This window comes from Anthonomus grandis, chromosome 5 (genome assembly GCF_022605725.1).
Source record: "Anthonomus grandis grandis chromosome 5, icAntGran1.3, whole genome shotgun sequence".
Lineage (NCBI taxonomy): Eukaryota > Metazoa > Arthropoda > Insecta > Coleoptera > Curculionidae > Anthonomus > Anthonomus grandis.
Genome location: NC_065550.1, coordinates 36,201,846 through 36,226,675, shown reverse-complemented (window position 1 = coordinate 36,226,675; position 24,830 = coordinate 36,201,846). Strand labels below are relative to the sequence as shown.

The window sequence follows — 24,830 nt, the reverse complement described above, 5'->3', positions numbered from 1 at the left end:
ACGAATGTTAGTTTCTAAAATTAAAAATTCCCCGTCGGATAAAAGTCGCGTTCATCCGTAAACATAATTTTATTAATAAATAGGGGATCTTGATTTTGTTGTTCCTGGATATAGCGGGCGAAATCTGGAAGATCTGTCTTTGAAAGATTTTGTACTGGCGTAAAATGGTCTGGATAAAGACGCTCACTATGAAATATTCTGAAAACTGAGGACTTACTAATTCCAGTTCTCACCATTTATTTCTGGATCTTCAGCTACCTGGTCTAACACTTCTTTTTTTTGTTGGTCCACATTATACGTCTATTTGGACGCCCAATATCTCGCTTTGGTCTGAATAAACCCGTTTCACCAAGTCTCTGGTAAACGTTTTTAAAGAGTTTAAAATCTGGCTGCCTCCTATTTGGATACAATTGCGCATAACGCCGACAAGCTTGGGCATAAACACAAACCATATCTCGCCGAATTAGAAAAAATATTGATGTCTAGGCATCTTAACCTAAAGTGATAAATAAAGACTACTGGAACTAACACTAACGCAAGAAGTAACAATTAATAATAGAACTTTGATAAAAAGCAGAAGAAAAGTCCTCTTTGAGGGGCTTAATTGTTTATAAATTACTCCAATTAACGTATCAGGAAAAGACTCAAATTTTTACGGGAAAAACAAATAATTTTCCCCTGTTACTTTGAGAGAAAAAATCGTAAGCAATTTAATTAAAATTATACCTCAACTGCCTAGACTAAGTAATAATTAATTTAATAATGACGTTTTAATTTTAATTATTTCATAATTCTAGGTAGTTGGGACATAGAATTTTATGTCAGACATTTTAATTAAGATTTTGCCTTAGTTGTCTAGACTAATAATTAATTAATGACGTTTAAGTTGGATATATTGCAGAATTCTAAGTAGTTAAGACATAGATTTTTTTTATAATTTTAGGCATTTAAGTAATAAATTGTTGTAATGTGCCTGAATTGCCTCGACTACTTAATTAATTCATTATCGACATTTGAATTGGAATAATTTTACAATTCCAGGTAGTTGGGAGGTATAAGTGAGTCAGTTTTTAATTGCCAGGTATTTTAATTAAAATTGTAACTCAACTACTTTAATTAATTTAATAATGACGTTTAAATTTTAATTATTTTATAATTCTAGGTAGTTGTGATATACACTTTTTTACAATTTTAGGGATTTGAGTAATAAATTGTTAAAATTTTAACTATTTTAAGTTAAATTGTGCCTGAATTGCCTCGACTACTTAATTAATTAATTAATGACATTTAAATTGGAATAATTTTACAATTCCAGGTAGTTGAGAGGTATAAGTACGTCAGTTTTTAATTGTCAAGTATTTTAATTAAAATTGAAATTAAACTACTTTAATTAATTTAATATTGACGTTTATATTTTAATTATTTCACAATTCTAGGTAGTTGTGATATAACCTTTTTTTACAATTTTAGGCATTTTAGTAATAAATTGTTAAATTTAAAGTGTTTTAAGTCAAATTGTGCCTGAATTGCCTCGACTACTTAATTAATTTATTAATGATATTTAAATTGGAATAATTTTACAATTCCAGGTAGTTAAGAGGTATAAGTACGTCAGTTTTTAATTGTCAAGTATTTTAATTAAAATTGAAATTAAACTACTTTAATTAATTTAATATTGACGTTTATATTTTAATTATTTCACAATTCTAGGTAGTTGTGATATAACCTTTTTTTACAATTTTAGGCATTTTAGTAATAAATTGTTAAATTTAAAGTGTTTTAAGTCAAATTGTGCCTGAATTGCCTCGACTACTTAATTAATTTATTAATGATATTTAAATTGGAATAATTTTACAATTCCAGGTAGTTGAGAGGTATAAGTACGTCAGTTTTTAATTGTCAGGTATTTTAATTAAAATTGAAATTAAACTACTTTAATTAATTTAATATTGACGTTTATATTTTAATTATTTTACAATTCTAGGTAGTTGTGATATACACTTTTTTACAATTTTAGGGGTTTTAGTATTAAATTGTTAAAATTTTAGGTATTTTAAGTCAAATTGTGCCTGAATTGCCTCGACTACTTAATTAATTTATTAATGACATTTAAATTGGAATAATATTATCATTCTAGGTAGTTGAGAGGTATAAGTACGTCAGTGTTTAATTGCCAGGTATTTTAATTAAAATGGTAACTCAACTACTTTAATTAATTTAATAATGACGTTTAAATTTTAATTATTTCACAATTCCAGGTAGTTGTAATATAATTTTTTTTACAATTTTAGGCATTTGAGAAATAAATTGTTAAAATTTTAGGTATTTTAAGTCAAACGCTTTTAAAAATGCCTTGAAAAGTACACTAGAGTAATTTTTTTTCGAATTAAATTGAATTAGTTAAATTATTTAAAATGTAGCTTACACTATGATACGTAGGCTACAAAAATGTATCTATATCTGAAGTATTAATTAAAAATTAATATTTCAATTTGCTTTTAAATTTATCACATCGTAATTTTGATGCAATTTAATACTGTAAAAATAAACTTAATTAAATTTAATTAAATGTGTAATAATAAACTACCCTTTAATAATAAAACCCTTTTTAGTTTTACAAAGGCTGACTATTTGGAAATAAAACAAACATTATCTGAAGTAAATTGGTCATCAAAATTTAAGGACAAATGTTCTTTTAAATTATTTAATTAAGAAACACTTTTCTGCATACGACAGATCAAATAGATTAAGAGTTATTAAAGAAAAAAATTAATTTAATAAAAAATATCGTATATACAACAGGGTGTCCCGAAGTTACATCGCAATATTTTACCAGCCGTATCTTTGTCTAATAATATGATAAAAACTTCATATACAGAAATCTTGAAAAGTGAATCGTTTTCATATTACACGGTGTTTTATAATTCCTATTAAAGATAGTTTTTTGTTAATATTTTCGAAACGCCTTGTCGTTATTTTTCGAAATGTTTATCGTATATTACTGTTACTGATTTGATAATATTTCGGGATAATTTCGGGACGCCCTGTATAAACATAAAAACGACTATAATTTATTTAAATTATTACAGACACAATAAAAATAATTAATTATAAGCTGATTATAAAATTAATGTTATGTTTGTTGAGCGAGCATTCTCCGTTATGAAAGATAGTAAAAAGCAACAGTACGCATTGTAAGGATTTGGATTTATTTAGTAAGTCTCCAAACGCTTTTAAAAATGCCTTGAAAAGTTAGTTACACGCTTTTAAATTTCGATTATTGTTAGTTTATATTGTGGATATACCAGTAAGGGAAGATTGAAGGTGAAAACGACATTTTCCAAACAGTTAAAATTGGGACAAATTAATAATTATTACCGAAAAAACCGCTAATTAATTTAATAATTTAACGCGCGTTCACAGAATTAAATTAAAATCAGATTTGTGAATTGTGGTTACCAAATGCATGGTACGTGTTGAAAACACTTCTTTGGTGGTGCCCTCTTATTGTAATTTAACAGTTTTACGTTGTTAGAGGTTAAGATTTTCTCACGGATCGGAGATGGTGATATTACCACATATAAAAAAATAAGGTTAACTTGAAGAAAAATCATGCATTTGCTAGTTCGAACTGATGAATTAACTGAGTTAATAAGACTTAAGTGAAAGGGTCAATAAATAGCTGGGTTACTTTGACGTTTAATTTTTTTTTTAATTTATGTAAAAAGGGGGCATATATACATAAGACGAGAATTTCTTAGGTGAAAGGTGGGATCCAAAATTGATGTTTTTCTCTCTAATAGACACCAAACCAGTATACCAGGAAACAAATAGTAATTTTTAATGCTAACTAGTCGCTTTCTGGTGATAAAAACCATCAATTTCCTGGTCTTTTTAGGTGTATGTGAAAAGGGAGGATTAACGTACGAAAACGGTGAAAAACTGGAGGTGGGCTGCGACTCCGTTTGCACCTGTAAAATGGGCAAAATGGTGTGCGAGGACCGTTGCACAGGACCATTTTTTAGAAAAGGAAAGAAGATCGACGATCCGCTTTGTAACGAGAAAGAGACCGAGGATCCTTGTTGTGCCATTATGGTTTGTGCAGGAGATACCGGTAAAATATTGGGAAATTTTCTTAAAATAATTGTTTTAATTTTTTTTTTATATATATATTTAGAAACAGAACCTCTGGAAATGTGCTCTTATGGTAATAAAACTTATAATAGAGGCGATACTTTCCATAAGGGATGCGATGAGGTGTGTATCTGTGAAATTGCTGGCAAAGTATCGTGTAAACCCAGGTAAGAGTTTCTGTGGTTATTTTTTTGTTATATGATAAACCGTTTTTCCATATTCACAACAAAAAAATAAATTCTAAATATTAAGTGGAATTTCCAGCATAAGTCGTTATTTTAAAATTTGTTTTTAAACGAGAAGTATCCAGAAAATTAATAAAAAATTCGACAATAGCGAATATGCTGATCGAATTTTGGTAGCAATTTTAATATACTAATTCTAGATTATTTTTGGATAATGAACAGACCAAAAACTCAAAACTCAAAAATGCTTTATTGTCAATATAAACATAGAAGTTGTAGACAAAGCCAATAGACTGTACATTAAAGGAATAAAAACGAGAAACTAATTTAAAATAAAATAAAATTATATAAAACTTTGAAAAATTCTAATCATTAAAAAATTCACCTAAACTATAGTACGCTTTACTAGCAAGAAATATTTTCGCCCTTGTACGTAGGCTTTTTTCAGTCTTAAGTTGTCTTATTTCTAGTGGAAGTTTATTAAACAGCTTTTTACCTCCATATATGATAGAGCTACGGACAAGTTCAAAATGAGGAATGGGTAGCCTCAGCAAATAATTTTGTCGCGTATTATAGTGGCTTCCTAAGTGGGGTTCCTATTTATATTTTCGAAAAACTAAGCAAACTGTTTCCAAAATAAAAATACAACACAGGGTTAAAATATTATGACTTACAAAAAGCGGGCGACATGAGTCACGAGGCTTGGCCCTACATAGATATCTAATGGCCCTTTTCTGGAGTACAAACACTGAACTAAAAAGTGAATTTGAACATGAACCCCAAAAGCAAATTCCATATCGAAGGTGCGACTCGATAATCGCGAAGTATGCAGATCTGGCGATGGAGAAATTAAGACTGGTGGCAATAACCCTTAGGGTGTAGCAGCTTGATGAAACTTTTCTACATACAGTCACAATATGGTCTTCAAATTTAAGGAACTTGTCTATGGAAAGACCCAAAAACTTAGTGAACGGTGGCATGGTGATGTCTTCATTATTTAAACATATATCATTTTTATTACATTTAAAATTAAGGATATTTGTTTTGGAAATATTAAATGTCAAAAAATTTGCATCACACCAATCTTTTATTTTTAACAAATCTGCACGTATATTGGCCTCCATTAGAGAAACATCAGAGTCGTGCCAGAGGATGGTGGTATCATCGGCAAACAATGTAAATTTGCCAGTTACCTGAAGTTGTGGCAGATGGTTCACATAAATGAGAAAAAGTAAAGGACCAAGTACTGATCCTTGCGGAACACCCACATTTATATTAAGTTCCTTAGAGATACCACCATTAAATTAAATTTGACAGCCTGGACACGATTTGATAAGTAGGAACGAAACCACTCAAGGGCAGTTCCTCTGAAACCATAGAGCTCCAGTTTCATCAGCAGCACTCTGTGACTCACGCAGTCAAATGCCTTGGACAAGTCACAGAATACCGCTGCTGAAACTTCACCAACATTCAGTCGGTTGTACAGGTGCTCTAGAAAGCTAAAGATAGCATCATTTGTGCTCACAGATTCACGAAAGCTCAATAGGCCAAACCTATTTAAAGATGACATTAACTGTTTAAGCTCTTCTACACTTGTGGGGGCAAAAAAGAAAGATTCCATTTCCCACATTTTATTTATTTAGATATTGATTAAAAATTTCAGTACAAATTCGGAAAAAATCTTCAAAAATTAAGCGGGAATTTTTAAATATTTAAAGGAATTTTGGATATTTTGATTCCAAATTTTTCATAAATCTAATTAGGTTTCAAAATAACAAAAAAAATAAATCCAGGTATTTTTCAACTATTCAATTGCGAGATTTTGAGTAGAAATTTGAAGAAAAAAAAAAGAAAATTTCTATATTTCAAGAAAATTTCAAATTTCTAGATTTTGAGTAGAAATTTAAAAAAATAAATAAATTGCCAGATTTTGAGAACAAATTCAAATTTGCAGATTTTGATTAATAATTTAAAAAAACAAATATCCATATTTCAAGAAAATTTTAAATTTCCACATTTTAATTAGAAATTTAAAAAAAAAATCCAAATTTCAAGAAAATCTTGAGGTTTTTAGTAGAAATTCAGAAAAAATCATTTCCAGATTTTAAGAAAATTTCAAATTTCCAAATTGTACGTGAAAATTCTAGATAACAACTACAACTTTAAGAATATTTTAAATAGAAATCTTTAGATTTTAAATCAAAATTTTAAATTTCAGATAATAAATACAAAATCCTTATTAAGCGAAAAATTCAAAACAATTTCAAATTTCGAGATTTTGCGTTGAAATAAAAAAAACTGATTTCAAGAAAATTTCAAATTTTCACATTTTAACTAGAAATTTAAAAAAAAAATTATAAATTCCAGATTTTACAAAAAATTTAAATGTCCAGATTTTAAGTGGAAATTTTAAATTCTAGATAATTAATGCAAATTTCCGAATATTTAGAGAAGAATACAAGAAAAAATCAAATTTCCAGATTTTATGTGTAAATTCTTTCAAGAGAATTTCAAATTTTAGATAAATATATATGTATTTTCGAATATTTAGTGAAAAATTCAAGACAATTTTAAAGTTTCAGATTTAAAAAAAAAATTAAAAAAATCCAGATTTCTGGAAGAATTTAAAGTTTCAGAATATTCGTATATATTTCAAAAAAAAAATATTTCAAGGAAATTTTCAAATTGCGAATAGAAACTAAATTTTAATAAAGGTTTTAAATTTTCAGATTTTAAATAAAAATAAAAAAGATATCTCCAGATTTATATAAAAATTTCCAAATTATAAATAGAAATTAAAAAGAAAAATCTAAATTTTGGTAAAATTCCACATTTCCAGATTTTAAGTGGAAATTTTAAAAAAGTGTTAAATTCGAGTTAAATGCAAATTTCCCAATATTAAAATTTTAGATTTCCAGATCTCGAGCGAAAATAAATGAACATTTCCAGATACTTGATACGCGAATATTAACTGGAAATTTGGATTTCTGGAAATTTCTAAATTGTACGTGAAAATTCTAGATAACAAATACAACTTTAAGAACATTTTAAATAGTAATCTTTACATTTCAAATAGAAATTTTAAATTCCAGATAATAAATACAAATTTCTTATTAGGCGAAAAATGCAAAACAATTTTAAGTTTCGAGAATTTGCGTGGAAATTAAAAAAAACAGATTTCAAGAAAATTTCAAATTTTCACACTTTAACTATTTTTCTCTAAATATTCGGAAATTTGCATTTATTTTGTAAAATCTGAAATTTCTGGAATTTCTTTCCAAGTGGAAATTTCAAATTCTAGAAAATAAATGCAAATTTCCGAATATTAACTGAAAAATTCAAAATAATTTTAAAGTTTCAGATTTTTAACAAAAATTAAAAAAAAAATCCAGATTTCTGGAAAAAATTCAGAAGTATTAGAATCTTCGTACAAATTTCAAAAAAAAAATTATTTAAAAAAAATTCTCAAATTTTGAATAGAAATTAAAAAGAAAAACTCAATTTTAGTTTCAAATTTTCAGATTTTGAGTAAAAATAAAAAAGAAATCTCCAGATTTATAAGGAAATTTCCAAATTTTGAGTAGAAATTCTACATTTCCAGATTTTAAGTGCAGATTTCAAAAAAGTGTCAAATTCCAGATAAATACCTATTTCCAAATATTAAAATTTTAGATTTCTAGATCTTGAGTGGAAACTAAAAATGAAAATTTCCAGACTAAATAAAAAATTAAAGGAAATTTTATATTTCCTGATTAAAGGAAAAATTTCAAATATGTAGATGGAAATTTCAAGATACTTGATACGCGGATGTTAAGTGGAAATTTCGAATTTCTGAAAATTTTTAAATATCAAGTGGAAATCATGCATATGTATTTAATGTGAAAACATTTATGTACTGAATTTCCCAAATAATAAAATCTTAAATCTTAAAATCTTATAGAGAGGGAAAATTTTATTTAGAAAATAGGTGAAAAATGCCATAGAAAAATTGAAGGTGCCCTAATACTAACAAGGAAATTCAAGAAAACCTTAAATTTCTAGACGATAAATACAAGTTTCCAAACAAACGAAAATTTCCAGACCTTCCTAGATAACAGGGGAAATTTTCTGACAAATTTTAGATAATAAGTAAACACGTGCAAATAGATAGAAATTTCCAGATTCCTAGTGACTCTAATTGTTAGGTAATAAGCCTTAATTTCCTAAATAAGCACATAATTTTATATAAGAGGGAATTTTTAGACCAAAAAAGAAATTCTCAAATAGTAACCCGAATACAAACGGTTTACTGCCCTTTGACTCTTCAACATCAACATCCTGTCAACAACGTTGAACCCTAGATTCAAGCTAAATTATTTTACATGAATTGAATGAATTTCTCTCGTTTCCAGGTGTCCCCAAATCAAAAAAACCCCCGAATGTTTCGAAATCTCCGACCCGAACGACGAATGTTGCAAGAAAGTGTTGTGCGACGTCACCTTGGACGACCATCAGGACCACGAAAAAGACGAACCCTCCAATGCGACCCAACCAAAACCCCTGCAGAACCTCCATAAAGTTTTATCAGCTGTCCAACCGAATTCCACCGTGATCATATTGGAAATCGAGCCGAAATATGAGGAGGAAGACGTGAATCTACCTGTCGTAGGCATGTATGCGTTAAAACTCACTAATAAAGTCTAAAATGTTTGCAATTATTTAGAGGTGAGCAACGACAAATCGGAATGGAACTATTATCAACTGTTTCCTAGAGGTGAATTATACGTTAAGGAGCATTATAAATATGTGAGGTTAGAGGGAACAGATGACATTATAGAGGTGAAACCAGTGAGTGAAAAAAATCGTGTGAGTAAGGAGGTGACCAAGCAGAAAGCGGCCGATAAGTGTCAGTTTAAAGGGAAAAGTTTCAAAGAGGGTGAGGAGTTTAACGACGACTGTCAGTCCTTGTGCGTGTGTAAAAATGGCGAAATGCGCTGCTTGAAGTTGGAGTGTCCCACTTATTTTGGTGTTGACGTTTTGGGTAAGTAAGGTTCTTGGGAATAGAATGAATTTGAGGAGCGTATATATGAATGATTTTTGTACCTCAAGAGTTAGAGACAATTTTGTCATCCAACAGCCACGATAGTTGAGACTTTGGAATATGCAGATTTTTTTATTGTTAATGGACGTTTTTGGGTATAGCCCAAAAAGACACTTTAAATATCTTCATTATTCTTATACGCGAGTTTAGAGATATTTCTGAGGATGAATTTAGAGATGGAAACTTGGTTCTAGGTTAAGAATTCATGGAGCTAGGGTAATTTTGGTTGAGGTAATTTTCTTGAGTTAAAGGCAAATATGTCATATATTATGTTAATCATATAAGAGCATTCCTTGGTACACATCAAGTGCTAAAAATATTCCGAAATAGTATTTTTACTAAATAAAGATGTACATTCACCCTCGGCACATAGAAAAGAGATAAAATTAAGCAAGTGAGTTTGTAAATTGTTCCATACTATAAATATTCCAAGAACTATTTATACCCTTAGATCCATTAAACCACATCTTAAAGATCATCCCTTTTAAATCTTAAACTCTACTATAAACCTCTTTAAAACCTTATACGTATTTTATCCAGATCCTTCATGCGTCGAATGGGAAACGATCCCGCCGAACTTCAAACCGTCCGCACCAAATTGCTGTCCAGACCAAGTAAGATGCAAAAATAACGGCTCATGTACCTACAAGGGAAACTCCTTTAAAAACTGGGAACAGTTGCCTATTAACGTTACCGGATGCGAAAAACGGTAATTAAATTCAACTAATAAATAATAAAAGCAGTTAATAATCATATTATTTAGATGTTATTGCGAAATGGGACACGTGGAGTGTCAAAATACTTGTCCACCCGTTCCAGCTTTACCACCGGCCAACCTTGGATGTCCCCCCAACTTAGCTGCCCTAAAACCCTCTCCAGATGATGATTGTTGCATGTTCTGGACTTGTAATGAGTCGAATAAGGAACAAGGTAAAGTCTAGTTGGATTATGGTGGTTATGGAGTAGTCTAGGGGTACGACAAAACTAAGTAGAGGAAAAAATGGTCGATCGGGATATTTTTTAAGATATCTCAGTTTCTGGTGGTTGTATCCAGGTTTTTCGTATAAGAAAGAGAATTCGATTAGTTGTAGGAAAACTTTATAAAATATTTATTTAGTATCAACCGTTTTCGAGATATCCTGAAATGAAATTTTGAGGAAGTCTGAACTGTTAATCTGGACATTTCGCTTGATACCTCAGCTTCTATTGGTTTTATTAAATTTTTCCAAAATATCCAAGTGAAAGACTGTTCAATTTCCTATAAGAAATCCTTACGTAACTTGTATTTTATAGGAACGGTTTTCCAGATATGTTAAAAAGATATTTAGATGAAGCAGATTCATTTCTGTACAGTAAACCTGGACATTTTGGTCGATATCTCGGTTCCTGTTGTTTTTAAGTTATTTTTCCTAATAAATCAATTTAAACAGAATTAAATTTCCTGTAAGAAACTCTAATAGAACTCTCATCTAAAATCCACTGTTTTCCAGATATTCGTGAAAGAAATTTACATGTACGTAGATTCGGTTCTGAACTGTATGCTTGGACATTTTGGTTGATATCTCTGTTCCTGTTGATTTTAGGTTATTTTTCCTAATAAATCAATTTAAACTAAATTCAATTTCCTTTGAGAAACTTTTATAGAACTCTCATCTAAAATCCACCGTTTCCCAGATATTCGTGAAAGAAATTTACATGTACGTAGATTCGGTTCTGAACTATATGCCTGGACATTTTGGTCGATATCTCGGTTTCTGTTGATTTTTGGTTATTTTTCCTAATAAATCAATTTAAACAGAATTCAGTTTCCTTTAAGAAACTCTAATAGAACTCTCATCTAAAATCCACTGTTTTCCAGATATTAGGGAAAGAACTTTATATGTAAGTAGATTCGGTTCTGAACTGTATGCCTTGACATTTTGATCGATATCTCTGTTCCTGTTGATTTTGTTATTTTTCCTAATAAATCAATTTAAACAGAACTCAATTTCCTTTAAGAAACTCTAATAGAACTTTCATCTAAAATTGACTGTTTTCCAGATATTAGGGAAAGAAAATTAACATGTACGTAGATTCGGTTCTGACCTGTAAACCTGGACATTTTAGTCAATATCTCAGTTCCCATTGATTTTAAGTAATTTTTTCTAATAAATCAATTTAAATAGAACTCAATTTCCTTTAAGAAACTCTAATAGAACTTTCATCTAAAATTGACTGTTTTCCAGATATTAGGGAAAGAAATTTACATGTAAGTAGATTCGGTTCTGAACTGTATGCCTGGACACTTTAGTCGATATCTCAGTTCCTGTTAATTTTAGGTTATTTTACCTAATAAATGAATTTAAACAGAATTCAATTTCCTGTAAGAAACTCTAATAGAACTCTCATCTAAAATCAATAGTTTTCCAGATTTACCGAAAAAAAAGTCAAGTTGATTCCGGTTCGAAATCGCCAACCTGGATATTTTGCTTAATATCTCAGTTTCTATTGAGTTTATCAAATTTATTCATAGAATCAAAATGAAAGACCGTTCAATTTTCTATAAGAAATCCTTACATAACTTTTATATCCTGAATAAAAAATTGGATGAAGTATATTCAGTTCTAAACCGTATGCCTGGACATTTTGGTGGATATCTCCGTCCCTGTTAATTTTAGTTAATTTTTCCCAATAAATAAAGAGAAACAGAATTCAATTTCCTGGAACAAACCTTTAATATAACTAACATCTAAAAATCCAGATGTACTGAAGACAAATCAAATAAAGTTAATTTTACTTTTGCTTAATATCTCCTTTTCTACAGGGTTTATCAATTTTTTTCATAGAATCAAAGTGAAAGACCGTTCAGTTTCCTATAAGAAATTCTTATATTAATTTCACTTAATATATACAGTTTTCGAGATATCCTGAAAACAATTAGATCAAGAATGTTCTGGTCTTAAACTCAGGGTCTGTTTATTCTAAGTTATTTTACCTAATAAATTAATTTAAACAGAATTTCATTATCATCATCTAATATAAACAGTTTTCCAAATATCTTGAAACGAAATTTAGATGAAGTAGATAGAGTGATCTGAACAGTGGACCTGGACATTTTGTTTGATATTCCAATTTGTGTTGGTTTTATCAAATCATATAATTAAAATAAAGGATAATTTCAATTTCCTGTGCGAAATCCTTACAGAACTCTTTCCCAAAATAAATAGTTTCCCAGATATTCTGGAACGAAATTTGGATAAAGTGGATTTAGGTCTGAACCGTTAACCTGTTATTTAATGTCTTAATTTTGAATTTCCCATCGATAGAACCCACGGATAAATCAGTGAATTATCGGTTTCTATCTTAATATCATATCTCATCTTCGTTATTTTTTCTTTGGGTAGTGCGACTCTTTTTCAATTAAACTGATCAAGTTTTTATTACGATTTCCAGAAAAATTCCGTTTTCAGAAGGTCCATATTTAGGATATATACAAGGTGGTGCGATTTCGACTGTTTCAACAGAAAACTCGTATTTTTCGAACAGATAGAAAAAAATTGACTTAGATGTCATGAGCTCAAGTTATCAAAATTTTACTATGTCAAACTGTTTGGCTGCTAGGGGGCGTTTCTTGAATTTGGTCGATTTCGGTAATTGGCCATAACTTTTTTGCTATTCTATTTTATATTTTTTGCTAATCTAAGCTTATGACATATAAGTTAATTTTTTTCTATCTGTTCGGAAAATACGAGTTTTCTGTTAAAACAGTCAAAATCGCACCACACTGTACATAATCTAACCCACGTTTCAATTTGCTATTTGAAACCCTATTGTAACTCCCATCAAAAAACCAAGAGTTTTTCAATTTTACACGTTAATGCATATCCTACTTTTTTCTACATTTCTTTGTGATATACGTGTATGAAAAGTATATCGTATCCTACACAGTGGTATATATGTGATATTGGGGTCATTTTATGATATATTTGAGGTGTAGTGATCGAATGTAAAGATGATGAAAAATGTAAATCCCTTGTCAATTTTGTTAAATTCGGAAATTTTCTCTTTAATTCAAAAATTGTATTTTTGAACCAAGATAATGAAAAGGTGCCTGGGACCAAAAAAAAATTAATTTTCACTTATTTACGATAAAAAATGGCACAACTACTGCAATTTTCATAGCGATATGCCTTGTTGTCGAGAAATAAATAGGGTTTTTTATATTTTATGCGAAAATCCTAGGGTTTTGTGAGAAAAGTGTAGATTCAAAAACTATAGATTTTTTATCACCTATAATTTTCTTAAAAAGCATTTTTTTCTCAGGCAATTATTTTCTGCAAAAAAAACGTTTTTCGTTAACCTTACCCTTGCCCCCCCACCCACCCCACACTACTTACCAGTAAGAAATTGTTTTCAAAAATCAGTGTTTTTCAAAATAATACGCATGAATAAAAGCTGGTTTTGTCGTTAATATTTAATTTAATAATATTTTGTTTATTAATAATTATTTAATACAAAAAACAGTGCTATTAGATTGTACGTTATGGACGAAAAACGGTGATTCTTCAAAAGAATTTCTTACTGGGAAAATGTTTGGGGTGGGTGGGGGGTTAAGGATTATGTTGATGAAAACCAATGTTTTTGCAGAAAATATGTATTCAATATTTAACTTAATAACACTGATTATTTAAATTTGATATAATTTTATATATAAATATTTGATACAAAAACAGCCTTATTAGATTAGATAATGTGGACGAAAAACAGTGATTTTTTATAAATATTAATTTTAAAATATTTTTTTAATAACTTTTTCTAGTGTACTGATTTTTGCCAAATTTTGCATGCATGTTACTAGTGTTCCTTTGTATTTACCCTATTAATTTGACGCTAGTCGGTAATGACAAAAGGCTTAAACTGTCCTTCACTTTAGGAAAATGACTAAGAACTTTTTTGTTTTACGACTTTAAACATTAACCATACCTTTAATAATTAAAAATGTTCTTTCATATTTTCAAAATTAACACAGCAACCCTTGAAAACAAACATTGTTAAAAGTTAATTTGTTAAATAAAATAACTATTTACGATAACATACCTATTTTAAAGTAACACTTTCATAAAAAAAATTCGAAATGTTGCCCTTTCATTTCAATACATAAATTAATTCTTCTTTGGAAGTTCCAACCGATCCTAGAGAATATGCCTTCCGTCTGTTTAATTATTTCACAATTGTCAATAATCCGTTGTCTCAGCTCTTCACGGTTATTTACAAGAACTTTGTAAATGAGAGATTTTAGGTAATTTCAAAAGAAAAAATCCATAGCGTTTAGATCTGGCTATCTTGCACAAACCCACCGCGTCTAATCCACTTTTAAGGAAATTTTGATATAAATGTTGTCTCACTGCTCCATTGAAATGGGGTGGAGCGCGGTCTTGTAGCAGCCTTATTTGAACAGGAACATCGTCTAGTAGATTGAGCAACTAATTTCTTAAAAAGTTTAAGTAGACCTCAACATTTAGCCTTTGCGGGACCAAATGAGGCCCTATTAAATGATCGTCGACAATACCGGCCCACACATTGAGGGAAAATTTATTCTGAAAACGGTGTTCTATAACTACATGAGAGTTTTCGTCGCACCAATAATGTTCATTCTGAAGGTTTATTAAACCATCAAGTCTAAAACCAGCTTCATCGGTGCAGAGAATAAAACGTGTGCAGTTTTCATTACGATTATGACGGTTTCTACAAAAATTAAGTCAGGGTTTAAAGCTTGAACCTTTTGATAATGAAAGGGATGTAGGAGAGTAAAATTTCATGAACTGCACTTTTCGGAATATTTTCCTCAGTTGCAATTGAACTTACGCTAAGAGTAGGTTTATCCTCAATCTCAGTGAAAACGGGGAGTTCCGTTCTTTGAGTTCGAGTTCTTTGTAGACGACTCACATCATGTCTACTAATTTTAAATGCTCCAAATTCTCCTAGTATCTGATGGATTTGCGATGGTGGTATTCTTCTATTCGGAAATGCTTCTCTGTACAAACTTTGTGCTCTTATACCGCATTTCCCCCATCTGCACCATAATAATAATGCATGTCGTGTAGTTCTGCGTTGGAATACAAATTATTATTAATATTATTATTCATCTTATTTTCAATCTTAATGATTTTAAAATTATCAAAATTGCAGATAACTCATTTTCATGGAAACTAAAGCGTTTCGTTTCAAGGCTTGCTTGGACAGGACAGGTTAAGCCTTTTGTCATTGACCACTAGCGTCAAATTAATAGGCTGAATACAGAGTAACACTAGTAACATGCGTGCAAAATTTGGCAAAAATCAGTACACTAGAAAAAAAATTTTAAAAAATATATTTTTTTAACACCCTGTATCATCCTTAATTTTGAGTTTTCGAAAAAATTGTTTAGAAGGTTGTTGCATTAATTTTTCATGTAGAATCGCCCACCGAAATCCTGACGCGTAATTTCCTTACACCCTGTATAAAATTTAGTATAAAAACAGCATTATTAGATTGGATAATATGGACGAAAAACAGTGATTCTTCGGAAGAATTTCATCAACTATTTGAGGTGTAGTAAACGAGTTTAAAAGCTAGATATGTAAATTCCGTGTTAATTTTTTTAAATGCCGAAATTTTCTCCCTTGTGTAAATAGAATTGTATATTATATACGTATATTCTACAGTTAAATAAATATACCTTGACCGTATAAATATACCAAAACCAAAAATTTACTAAAAAATCGTTGATTAAATATATATTTAACGGTAATAATATACTTGGGGTATAAATCGTTACCGCGGTCATATTCCTCAATATATTATTTTCTGATGTTCTCACAATATGTTTCCCAATAAAACAAAACAGAAATAATCAAAAACACATTCACACTATAACGGTTTTGTTAGTTGATGCATGCAACATTTAGATTTCCCAAGACTTAACAACTCACACCCAAACAGACCTAACCTTAAACTGTATTTGACGCTTTTTTTTCATTATGGTTGCTGGATTTCACACGCCTCTTTTGCTGTAAATATAAAATGCCAAATTAAATAAAACAAACGCAAAAGACCCGTGGATATTCATTTATTGCAGCCAACGTGACCAAACCAGACCCTCAAAGGTACAAAAACAAGACGCAACAGACCTTTGGACCGGCATTTCTGGATCGCCAGCCCAGCAAGGTGTTGGGACCCCTTGCTGTCTACGAAAACGAGGATCTTAATAACGTGGATCCCTTAGATAAGCCCCGTCTTAAACCGGAAGAGAACCCTTTCGTTAAAACGCATTTGGATGATCAACACGAGATCGCCATTCACGGCCACGGGGGTCCGGATGATTTACTACAATTCTTACACCAGCATCCGGAGATTCACGGGCTTCCTTCCGGTTCTGTTGTGGAAGTCCATAAAGTGGATCCCAGTAAGGCGAACCAGTTTTTGCAAATTAACGATATCAATGGGGCGCTGCACGGTAACGAGAAACCACCCGGGGTGCCTTTGGTAAAACGTCCCGGTCATAGGGAGGACATTTCTCTGGAGGAGATCCTGCAGGAGTTGCATAAGAATGTTAATCCTAACGGGCAACAGGGGGGGCCGCTTGTACCTTTTCCCCATAACCCACCGACGTTTGGGGGACAACAGACTGTGGACTTGACTCAGACTGGCAATAAGACTAATAGTAACAGTAAGTTTGGTGATTTTTATTTTGAGGGTTTTAGGGATATTTGTTATTGTGGCTCAATTATCTTCAGTTTGATCGGATTAGGTGTGTGTATGTTATGAAGCAATTCGCTTCGCCTCAAAATTTGACGTTATCTTGACAAGTGACCGCTAGAAACCACACTGAACAAAATTAATTTTTTGACTGAAATTTATATGACTGCCTCAAAAGCTTGTCGCTCTTCTTATGACTAAAAGTGATGTATGTGTTACGGTTAGAACCCGAAGTTGGATAAATCTAGTTGTATCGGGTTAGATTACGTATTATCCAATTTAGCTGGGTAAAACGCGAATAAGTTTAATGACTTTGTGTCTTATCCGGATAACTCTAGATCTATCCAGTGACCATTGCATAAGATGGTACAATTGTAGGTACAAAAACACTAAAAACACACTGATGTGCTTTTTTTAAAACATTTTTAAATTCACCTCTTCCTCTATTAACATCAGGAATTTTTAATCGGACAGTACATGGAGGGAATTTAACACTCAATATTTGCTTCATTTCAGCTTGGTTTGCTAGGTTGCTTTTAGCTTCATCTCTAATTAAAAGAACCTGTTATTTTCTGTAACAAAATTCACAAATTCCGTTAACCAACGAACTCTTTCGATGCTCTCTATAACCTGTTTAACCCTTTCTACGCCGCATATATATGTTTTTGAAAAAGTGGGTCTGTAGTCCCAGCCGCCGTATATATACGTTCAAGGTGTTATGGTCTCAATTTACCAAAGACAAAAATATGCGTTGCTTATAAAATTTTAGACCCATTGGTGTCCCAATGCCGTAGAAATATGCCCGAAAATGTTAGATTATTGTTCCCAAAACCGCGAAATGTTGACACCTAAGACAGGTCATACGGACTCACTGCCGTATAAATTTGTTCACTTATTTTAGATATGCTATATTTTAGCACTGGTGGCAACGCTGTTACATGCATAGTTCGAAGGTGAAGCTGCAGGTCGGTTGAACGATTTCGCGTGTTGAGAATTCAGTTTTAAAAATTATATATTAAATTCTCTCACTATTACAGTCTCGAATGCTCTCTTAAAATCGAGAAACACATCCAGAACAAAGTTGCCCTTATCCAGTTCTTTCAAGAAGGTATCGCATATATTAATTACAGCAGATTCACATGAGTGACGCTCACAAAAAACCTGAACCTCACAGTATTTTTGTAATAATTGTTCTTTCACAGCAAGTTCTAACACTTTCTCATAAACCTCCACGGTATTTATCGGTCTAATCTCATTGTGAGAAATAGTATTTTGCACTTTTGGTACAGTGATTATTGTTGACACTTTCCAAGCCTCTACGCTCTTAAAATATTTGCACCGAATTTTGTTTGTACACCCTATGTTTCTCAAAAACTATTTGACCGAAATGTGACATGTGACACCTCAAATTTTTTGATGATTACACACTAATACCATTTTTTAGACGCGTTTAACAATCATTACCCGGACGACTTTGGCTTCAGTCAACCGCGAGACGACATATCCGTTCATGCCTTGGAAGCCATCGATCCCCACACCATCAGGTTGGCCTTCATGGTACCACCGGTGATCGTTGGGTTACACGGAAGGGTCGAAGTCAGATACACCTTTAAGGAGTAAGTATGCTACCTAAACAACATCCCTTTAGGTCTAACCCTTTTGGTTCTCTTAAGTACAAACGATTTCAACTCTTGGGACCTCCAAGTGTTCGCACCACCAAACGATTTGATCGCCACGCCGTCTCTCGAGTTCGATTTGCTCGACTTGGTGCCTGATAAGGAGTATAAAATTAAAATCACCATAACGTTGAGGTAAGTAGGTGGCTTCTTGTCATGTTTAAGGTGTTGCAAGGTCTTTTTTCAGGGACCTGCATAACACGCCTTCCTCCAGGGTGTATAAGATAAGAACACCACCAGACACTCAAAGTACCACCTTGCCACCTCAGATACCAATTGAACCTGATATGGAGATCTCTGATATTAATTCCACGTGGGTGTCAGTGATGTGGCGGAAGTTTACTGAATACGAATCGCAAGTATGTTAATTGAGGATGTTAAATATGATGAATTAATTAATTTATTTGTTAGTTTATTGATGGTGTCCAGCTGAGGTATCGAGAGATTGACGGGAAAATTTATACGGCAACACCATTGATCCATAGGGCAGTCAACTCGTACATTATTGAAGGCCTTAAGCCGAATACGAAGTACGAGCTTGGGATATTCTTTATACCGTTTCCAGGTAGAAATTTGGCTCGCTTTAAGTTTTTTATGTTAAAAGATGGTTTTTAGGCCAACATACTGAGCTGAAAGCTGAACATATGCTGCAACTGACTACGGCCAATCTAGTGGACACGTACGATTTTAATGTGGTTTTGGAGATTTCTCATATTAAGTCTACTAGTGTCGAGATATCTTGGAACGGAGTGCCTTATCCCGAGGATAAATATGTTAATATTTATCGGTAAGTTACTGAAAATGTAGCCTAATAGTTCAAGAATATTCTAGGCACATAATGTTCATGGTATTTTGTAAACATATTGTTAATAGTAGTGAATATTTGCTAAGAATAGTAGCAAAAAAATGCCTTAACTTCCTGATAGCACCCTTTAAGCCAATTGATGTCGGTTTTTGGATAAACCAGCTATGTAATGAATATTCAATAGAGACATACGGCACACTTTTGGACGTCCAAATTTTTTAATAGCATTTTTTGAAAAAAATACTAAAATCCATACACTAAAAACCAAAATATTGACATTTTTTTCACTGGAGTGCCTGGACGATATAAAATCATTTTTCTGTTAAAAGCAACTGGCTCAAATGTTATAATTATTGATTTATAAAATACTCCAAAGGCTCGTCAAGCAACTACTGAAAAAAATATTGAAATCCATACAGTAAAAATCAAGATATTGATATTTTTCTTACTGGAGTGCCTGGAAGTAAAAATAATTTGTCTCTTATTGGCAACTGAATATCTTGATTTATAATAACTGAAATGTTGTAATTATTAACTTCTAGGGTACTTTAAAGGCTCTTCAATCAACTACTAAAAAAAATTATTGAAATCCATACACTAAAAATCAAGATATTGACATTTTCCTCACTGGAGAACCTGAGGGAAATAAAATAATTTGTCTCTTATTGGCAAGTGAATATCTTGATTTCTAGTGGCTAAAATGTTACAATTATTGATTTCTGGGATACTCCCGAGGCTCTTCAAGCAATTACTGAAAGAATTATTGAAATCAATACAATAAAAATCAAGATATTGATATTTGTATCACTGGAGTGCCTGGAAGAAATAAAACAATTTGTGTCTTATTGGCAACTCAATATCTTGATTTCTAGTGGTTAAAATATAACTATTTCTGGGATACTCTAATGGGTTTCTTAGTTTGTTGATAATGTATCTTTGGCATAAAACAGCCTTAACTGCTGTTTAATAATTTAAAATAAATCAACTATTGCAAAACCAATTTTAATGCTTTTTTACAATATTTTCAATATTGGGCAATAATAAGAATACAAATGAATATCCTAGACAGTTAATTCATTGGACGTCAAACATTGCCTGTCCAATGAATATTCATTCCTTGTTCTTGGGCATACTGGATAGTAATTTGACTAATTTTGGATATCTATTGGTCAAACGGTGCTATATGGGCTAGTCAACTTTTTAACCTAAAATCACGTCTTTACCTTCAAATCCATCTGCAGGAATTCCTCTATTGTAATGTAAAAGAATTATAACAAAAAATCCAGTGGTTCCTAACTTTATGCCCAAAATTGTTCAATAACGAGTAAAAACCTTGATAGCCCATTATGTTTTTCAAAACCTTAAGTTGATTGGCTTCTAGATCTCGATTGACAAAATTTTCTCTAACTCAGGGAGTTTTTCAGGCACAAAATTCGTTCATATATCAAACTGTTAAATATGAAATACTCTTTTCTTGACTAAAATATTTTTAAGAATATTTCCATTATTTCGGAAAATATTTTAAAGAATTTAAAAAAACATAGTTAAATAAATGCCTTAACTAAAACCGTCATATCTATCCAAATCCTTTACCCAGGATCAGGTTTCTGCCCTAAAAACCATCCTCAGGAATCACCCTATACTCCTATAAAAAAATCATGAAAATACTCTAAGCGTTGTGAAGTTATGGCCACAATTGTTAGTACGTTTTAAATCATTTAAACCAAATATTAGATAAGGAAATTGACAAAACATTCCTAGTCAATTAAAAGAAGTCTATGAAAACTCTCCATCATTATATTTCTAAAAAATAACATTCCTAGAACATTCTCTCAATTTACTCTCAAAAGCATTTTCGATAGATATTCTATTACCGACCCTTTTTAGAGCAATATACCAAAGTGACTCCGGTAAAGAAGACTTGAGCACCTTCAAAATAGCAAAACGCGACTCGCCCACTAAAACGATCATAACCGACCTGAAACCTGGAACCAGATACAGACTGTGGCTGGAGATTTATTTAACAAATGGCAAAATTCGGACCAGTAACGTGCAGGATTTCATTACGAAACCGAGGGCCGCGCCCCCTCTGGGCTCATCTTCACAAGGTGAGAATTTACTACAATTCCAGAGTGGACGTCTCAAAATGTGATTTTCAGATAAAATCTCCAGAGCGTCAGAGTTCGCGGATAGCAGAGGAGACTATTACGGTCCCTTAGTAATAGTGGCGATCCTGGCCGCCATCGCTATCCTCAGCACATTAATTCTGCTTCTGATATTAGTGAGGAGGCACAACCAGAATAAGGCCTCAATAACACCTCCTTCCACCAGAATTAGTCAGTCTGCGTACGATAATCCCACGTATAAAGTGGAAATTCAGCAAGAAACGATGGGTAAGTTGGTTAATATATATATATAATCAGAAGTGGGGTTTAATTTTGCTATTTTTTTTAATTGCAGGTCTGTGAGACGTTATTGACTAAAACCTTGTACATATATACATAAGATTTAGCCATAAGATTACTTCTAAGTACCTTATAATGTTTAACAAACAGTATTTGTAACATACATCAGAGATTTTTTTATTTATAGGGTGGTCCATTTAATTTAGAGACAGATTATTATATATAATATTAAAATATTTCTCCTTGTTATGTTGCCAAGAAAATAATGCCTTACCCAAAACCCAGAACAACGTTTTTGCCCCCCGCGACTTTCCAATACTTAATATATAAAAAAATTATTAAGATATTCCAGGTTGCTCTTAACTTAAATGGACCATCCTGTATACGCATATATATATAACAATAATAAAATTTATTTATTTTGTCTAAATATGTGTGGTTTAATTTTCACGTCAAAGGATATTCCTCAATAGACTTAAGTATTCGGGCAGTTTCCTCTTCTCGTAAGAATATGCTGACCGGAGTGGTGGTTGTGGTAGTTTGGTAAAATTGCTGTTTCATTTTTAATGTGTATATTAATTTCTGTAAATAGAAGGTTTACAATACAGTTTTTGAGTAATAATGCATTACTTACAAGGACCAATTTGATGAGGAAAACCGCAAAAGTTAGGAACCCAATAGTCATTAGGGCACCCTCGTGCGAAGGGTAGTCGATGTGGTGTTCACCGTCGTCTTTGTAAAGTGTACGAGCAGATGACGGATCATTAAATGGTTTAAATAATTTAGAAATTCTGTGTTCTGTATGAAGGAAAATATTTAAATGCCTCTTATCAATGAACTTATTAGGGCTTACTACTTACTAATTTCGTACAAAATGGTATCACGAAGCTTTTTTAAATGATCAACTTTGGCATCAAAAGTTCTCCCTTTAAAGTCTAGAAGTTGGTCCTGTATGTGCCTGAACACGGACATCGTGATACTTTGTTCAGGAAGTGCTTGTTCCCCCTCACTATTATCCTCTTCTTCTCTTGAATCGTCTTCGACACTTCTTTCCAGCGTTTCTTCATAATAATCACCTTCTGATTGCAGTTCAACTTCTTCTGAATTTTGAGTGGTGGCATCGTAAAACTGAGGTCGTCCCAAAGTAATTTCCACTGGATCCACTTATTAAAACAAATTACAATTATAGCCCCGAGGATCTCTAACCTTTAAAACCTCACCAGTATCCTTATCTTTCATGCTCCCAACTCTGGTTATTTCCACCCATTCGCTCACAACTATTCCGAACAGGAACGACGATAAAATTAGTTTTTTCATCGTTGTGTCATGACTTAAACTAAACGGTAGAAAAATCTCCGTTTGTTTTTTTTTTTAATAAATTCGTTTTGTTTCTTGGAGCAGATAATTACTGTCGTTATTTTTTTTTATTAGAGTGTAGTAAACTGGTGTGTCGGGAGTATGACACCGTTTTCAAGTTTTTGTTTCGGTGATTAAAATTACACTTAAAACGGTGATTTGGTCGTTTATTATAATGCGCCTATCGGACAGACGGTTGATTTTTTACAGAAAGTCGATCGACTGTCGTTACTTGCAATTGCCACTTATCAGCAATGTAAAAAGCGATTCATTTTCATTCCGGCGTTTTTCTGATAGTAAATGTGAAATTTAAATATGTTCGAGGCAGATAAATACTGATTTTTTTTATTTTCAGGCAGTTAATAATTAATTCTAGAAGTGCCTGGAAAATACTAACGTTTGCTTTATTTAACTGCCTAGAAATTATCAACTGTCTGGAATTAAAAAAAAAACCTGGGAAAAATAATTGAATTTAATTTCCTTCCAGGAGAGTATTTAATTCTTTAAATAATCATTTTGTCATCATATATTGACTGATACTGATTGATATATTAAAAGCCCTTTGAACGTTGAAGCAAATTTTTATTTATTCTTCCAGGCAATTATTATCCAAACAATAGTAAAAATCGTTTCAAAATCCAGGATTTTTCTAGGCAGTTCGCTTTCAAGAAGTAACTGCCTGGAAATGTCAAAAGATGTCCAACCGAGATCTGCCTGGCAAAAATAATATTTTTCTTATTCTTCCAGGAAGTTGTTCATTAAAAAATGTTGTCAACAACCAGGAAGGGTCGAAAATGATTACTTTCAGGCAACTTCCATATTTTCCTTTTTACATGGACCACTTTTAAACTGTATGAACTACAAACGTTCGTTTTTTAGTTGAACCTATCGCTTTTCCTGCGATAATATTGATTTCTTCATACTGTAATCAGTTGTTGAAAGAACTTAGACATTCTTATTAAAAAGTGATCATTAACATAGGATATATCCGAAATTTACGTGGCTTCTTCTTTTTTATCTTTACTTTCGCAGAAGTAACAAACTTCTGTAAAATTCATAAATGTTCTGCTGCTACTGACTACATTTTGTCGTCCACTGAAAGTCGCGAGTACAATCGTCGAAATTGGTGATAAGACGTTGATATTTTTGCAACAGAAAAAAATCGCTATCTAAGTCGCCTGAAATCGATCTTACAGTAAAGGTTGACCGGATGATATGGAAGTGTTTGTAAGAACAGTAGTAGCGTTTATCGCCATTCTTAAAAATGATGAGCAAAAAACTTCGCAGTTTCCAGTTCGCAGTGTGATCTTTGTCAAAACGTCGATATTTCTACGGATAACTTCGATCGCACGAAGGCACCGTCCGAACACAGTATAAAGAACAAGACAGTAGGTTCACTCTCTTGCGGCCGTTTGAAGTAGGGACTTCTAAACAGTGCCGACTTTTTTTACGCGGTCGTAAACCATTATTTAG

The 24,830-nt window shown here is 31.8% G+C and overlaps 2 protein-coding genes across 4 annotated transcripts in view; one reads left to right on the top strand and one right to left on the bottom strand.

Moving 5' to 3' along the window:
- Positions 1-22,431, top strand: part of LOC126736223 (putative epidermal cell surface receptor) — a 78,220-nt gene extending 55,789 nt beyond the window's left edge. For 2 of the 3 annotated variants that reach the window (XM_050440480.1, XM_050440479.1), the window contains exons 4-18: positions 3,899-4,114; positions 4,178-4,301; positions 8,711-8,967; positions 9,022-9,339; positions 9,940-10,108; positions 10,163-10,329; positions 16,496-17,086; positions 18,560-18,731; positions 18,789-18,926; positions 18,979-19,150; positions 19,203-19,356; positions 19,407-19,578; positions 21,484-21,704; positions 21,756-21,989; positions 22,057-22,431. In XM_050440480.1, coding sequence (XP_050296437.1) covers positions 3,899-4,114; positions 4,178-4,301; positions 8,711-8,967; positions 9,022-9,339; positions 9,940-10,108; positions 10,163-10,329; positions 16,496-17,086; positions 18,560-18,731; positions 18,789-18,926; positions 18,979-19,150; positions 19,203-19,356; positions 19,407-19,578; positions 21,484-21,704; positions 21,756-21,989; positions 22,057-22,064 — 3,113 coding nt within the window. In that variant the 3' untranslated portion in view covers positions 22,065-22,431. The remainder of the gene's footprint in view (positions 1-3,898; positions 4,115-4,177; positions 4,302-8,710; positions 8,968-9,021; positions 9,340-9,939; positions 10,109-10,162; positions 10,330-16,495; positions 17,087-18,559; positions 18,732-18,788; positions 18,927-18,978; positions 19,151-19,202; positions 19,357-19,406; positions 19,579-21,483; positions 21,705-21,755; positions 21,990-22,056) is intronic. The other variant, XM_050440481.1, reaches the window with a different exon arrangement.
- Positions 22,431-23,452, bottom strand: LOC126736231 (uncharacterized). Its single transcript, XM_050440496.1, has 4 exons — positions 23,222-23,452; positions 22,862-23,164; positions 22,636-22,799; positions 22,431-22,583 (listed from the first exon to the last, which is right to left on the bottom strand). The coding sequence occupies exons 1-4, from the start codon at positions 23,316-23,318 to the stop codon at positions 22,449-22,451; spliced, it is 699 nt and encodes a 232-aa protein (XP_050296453.1). The 5' UTR covers positions 23,319-23,452; the 3' UTR covers positions 22,431-22,448.
- Positions 23,453-24,830: the final 1,378 nt, after the last annotated feature.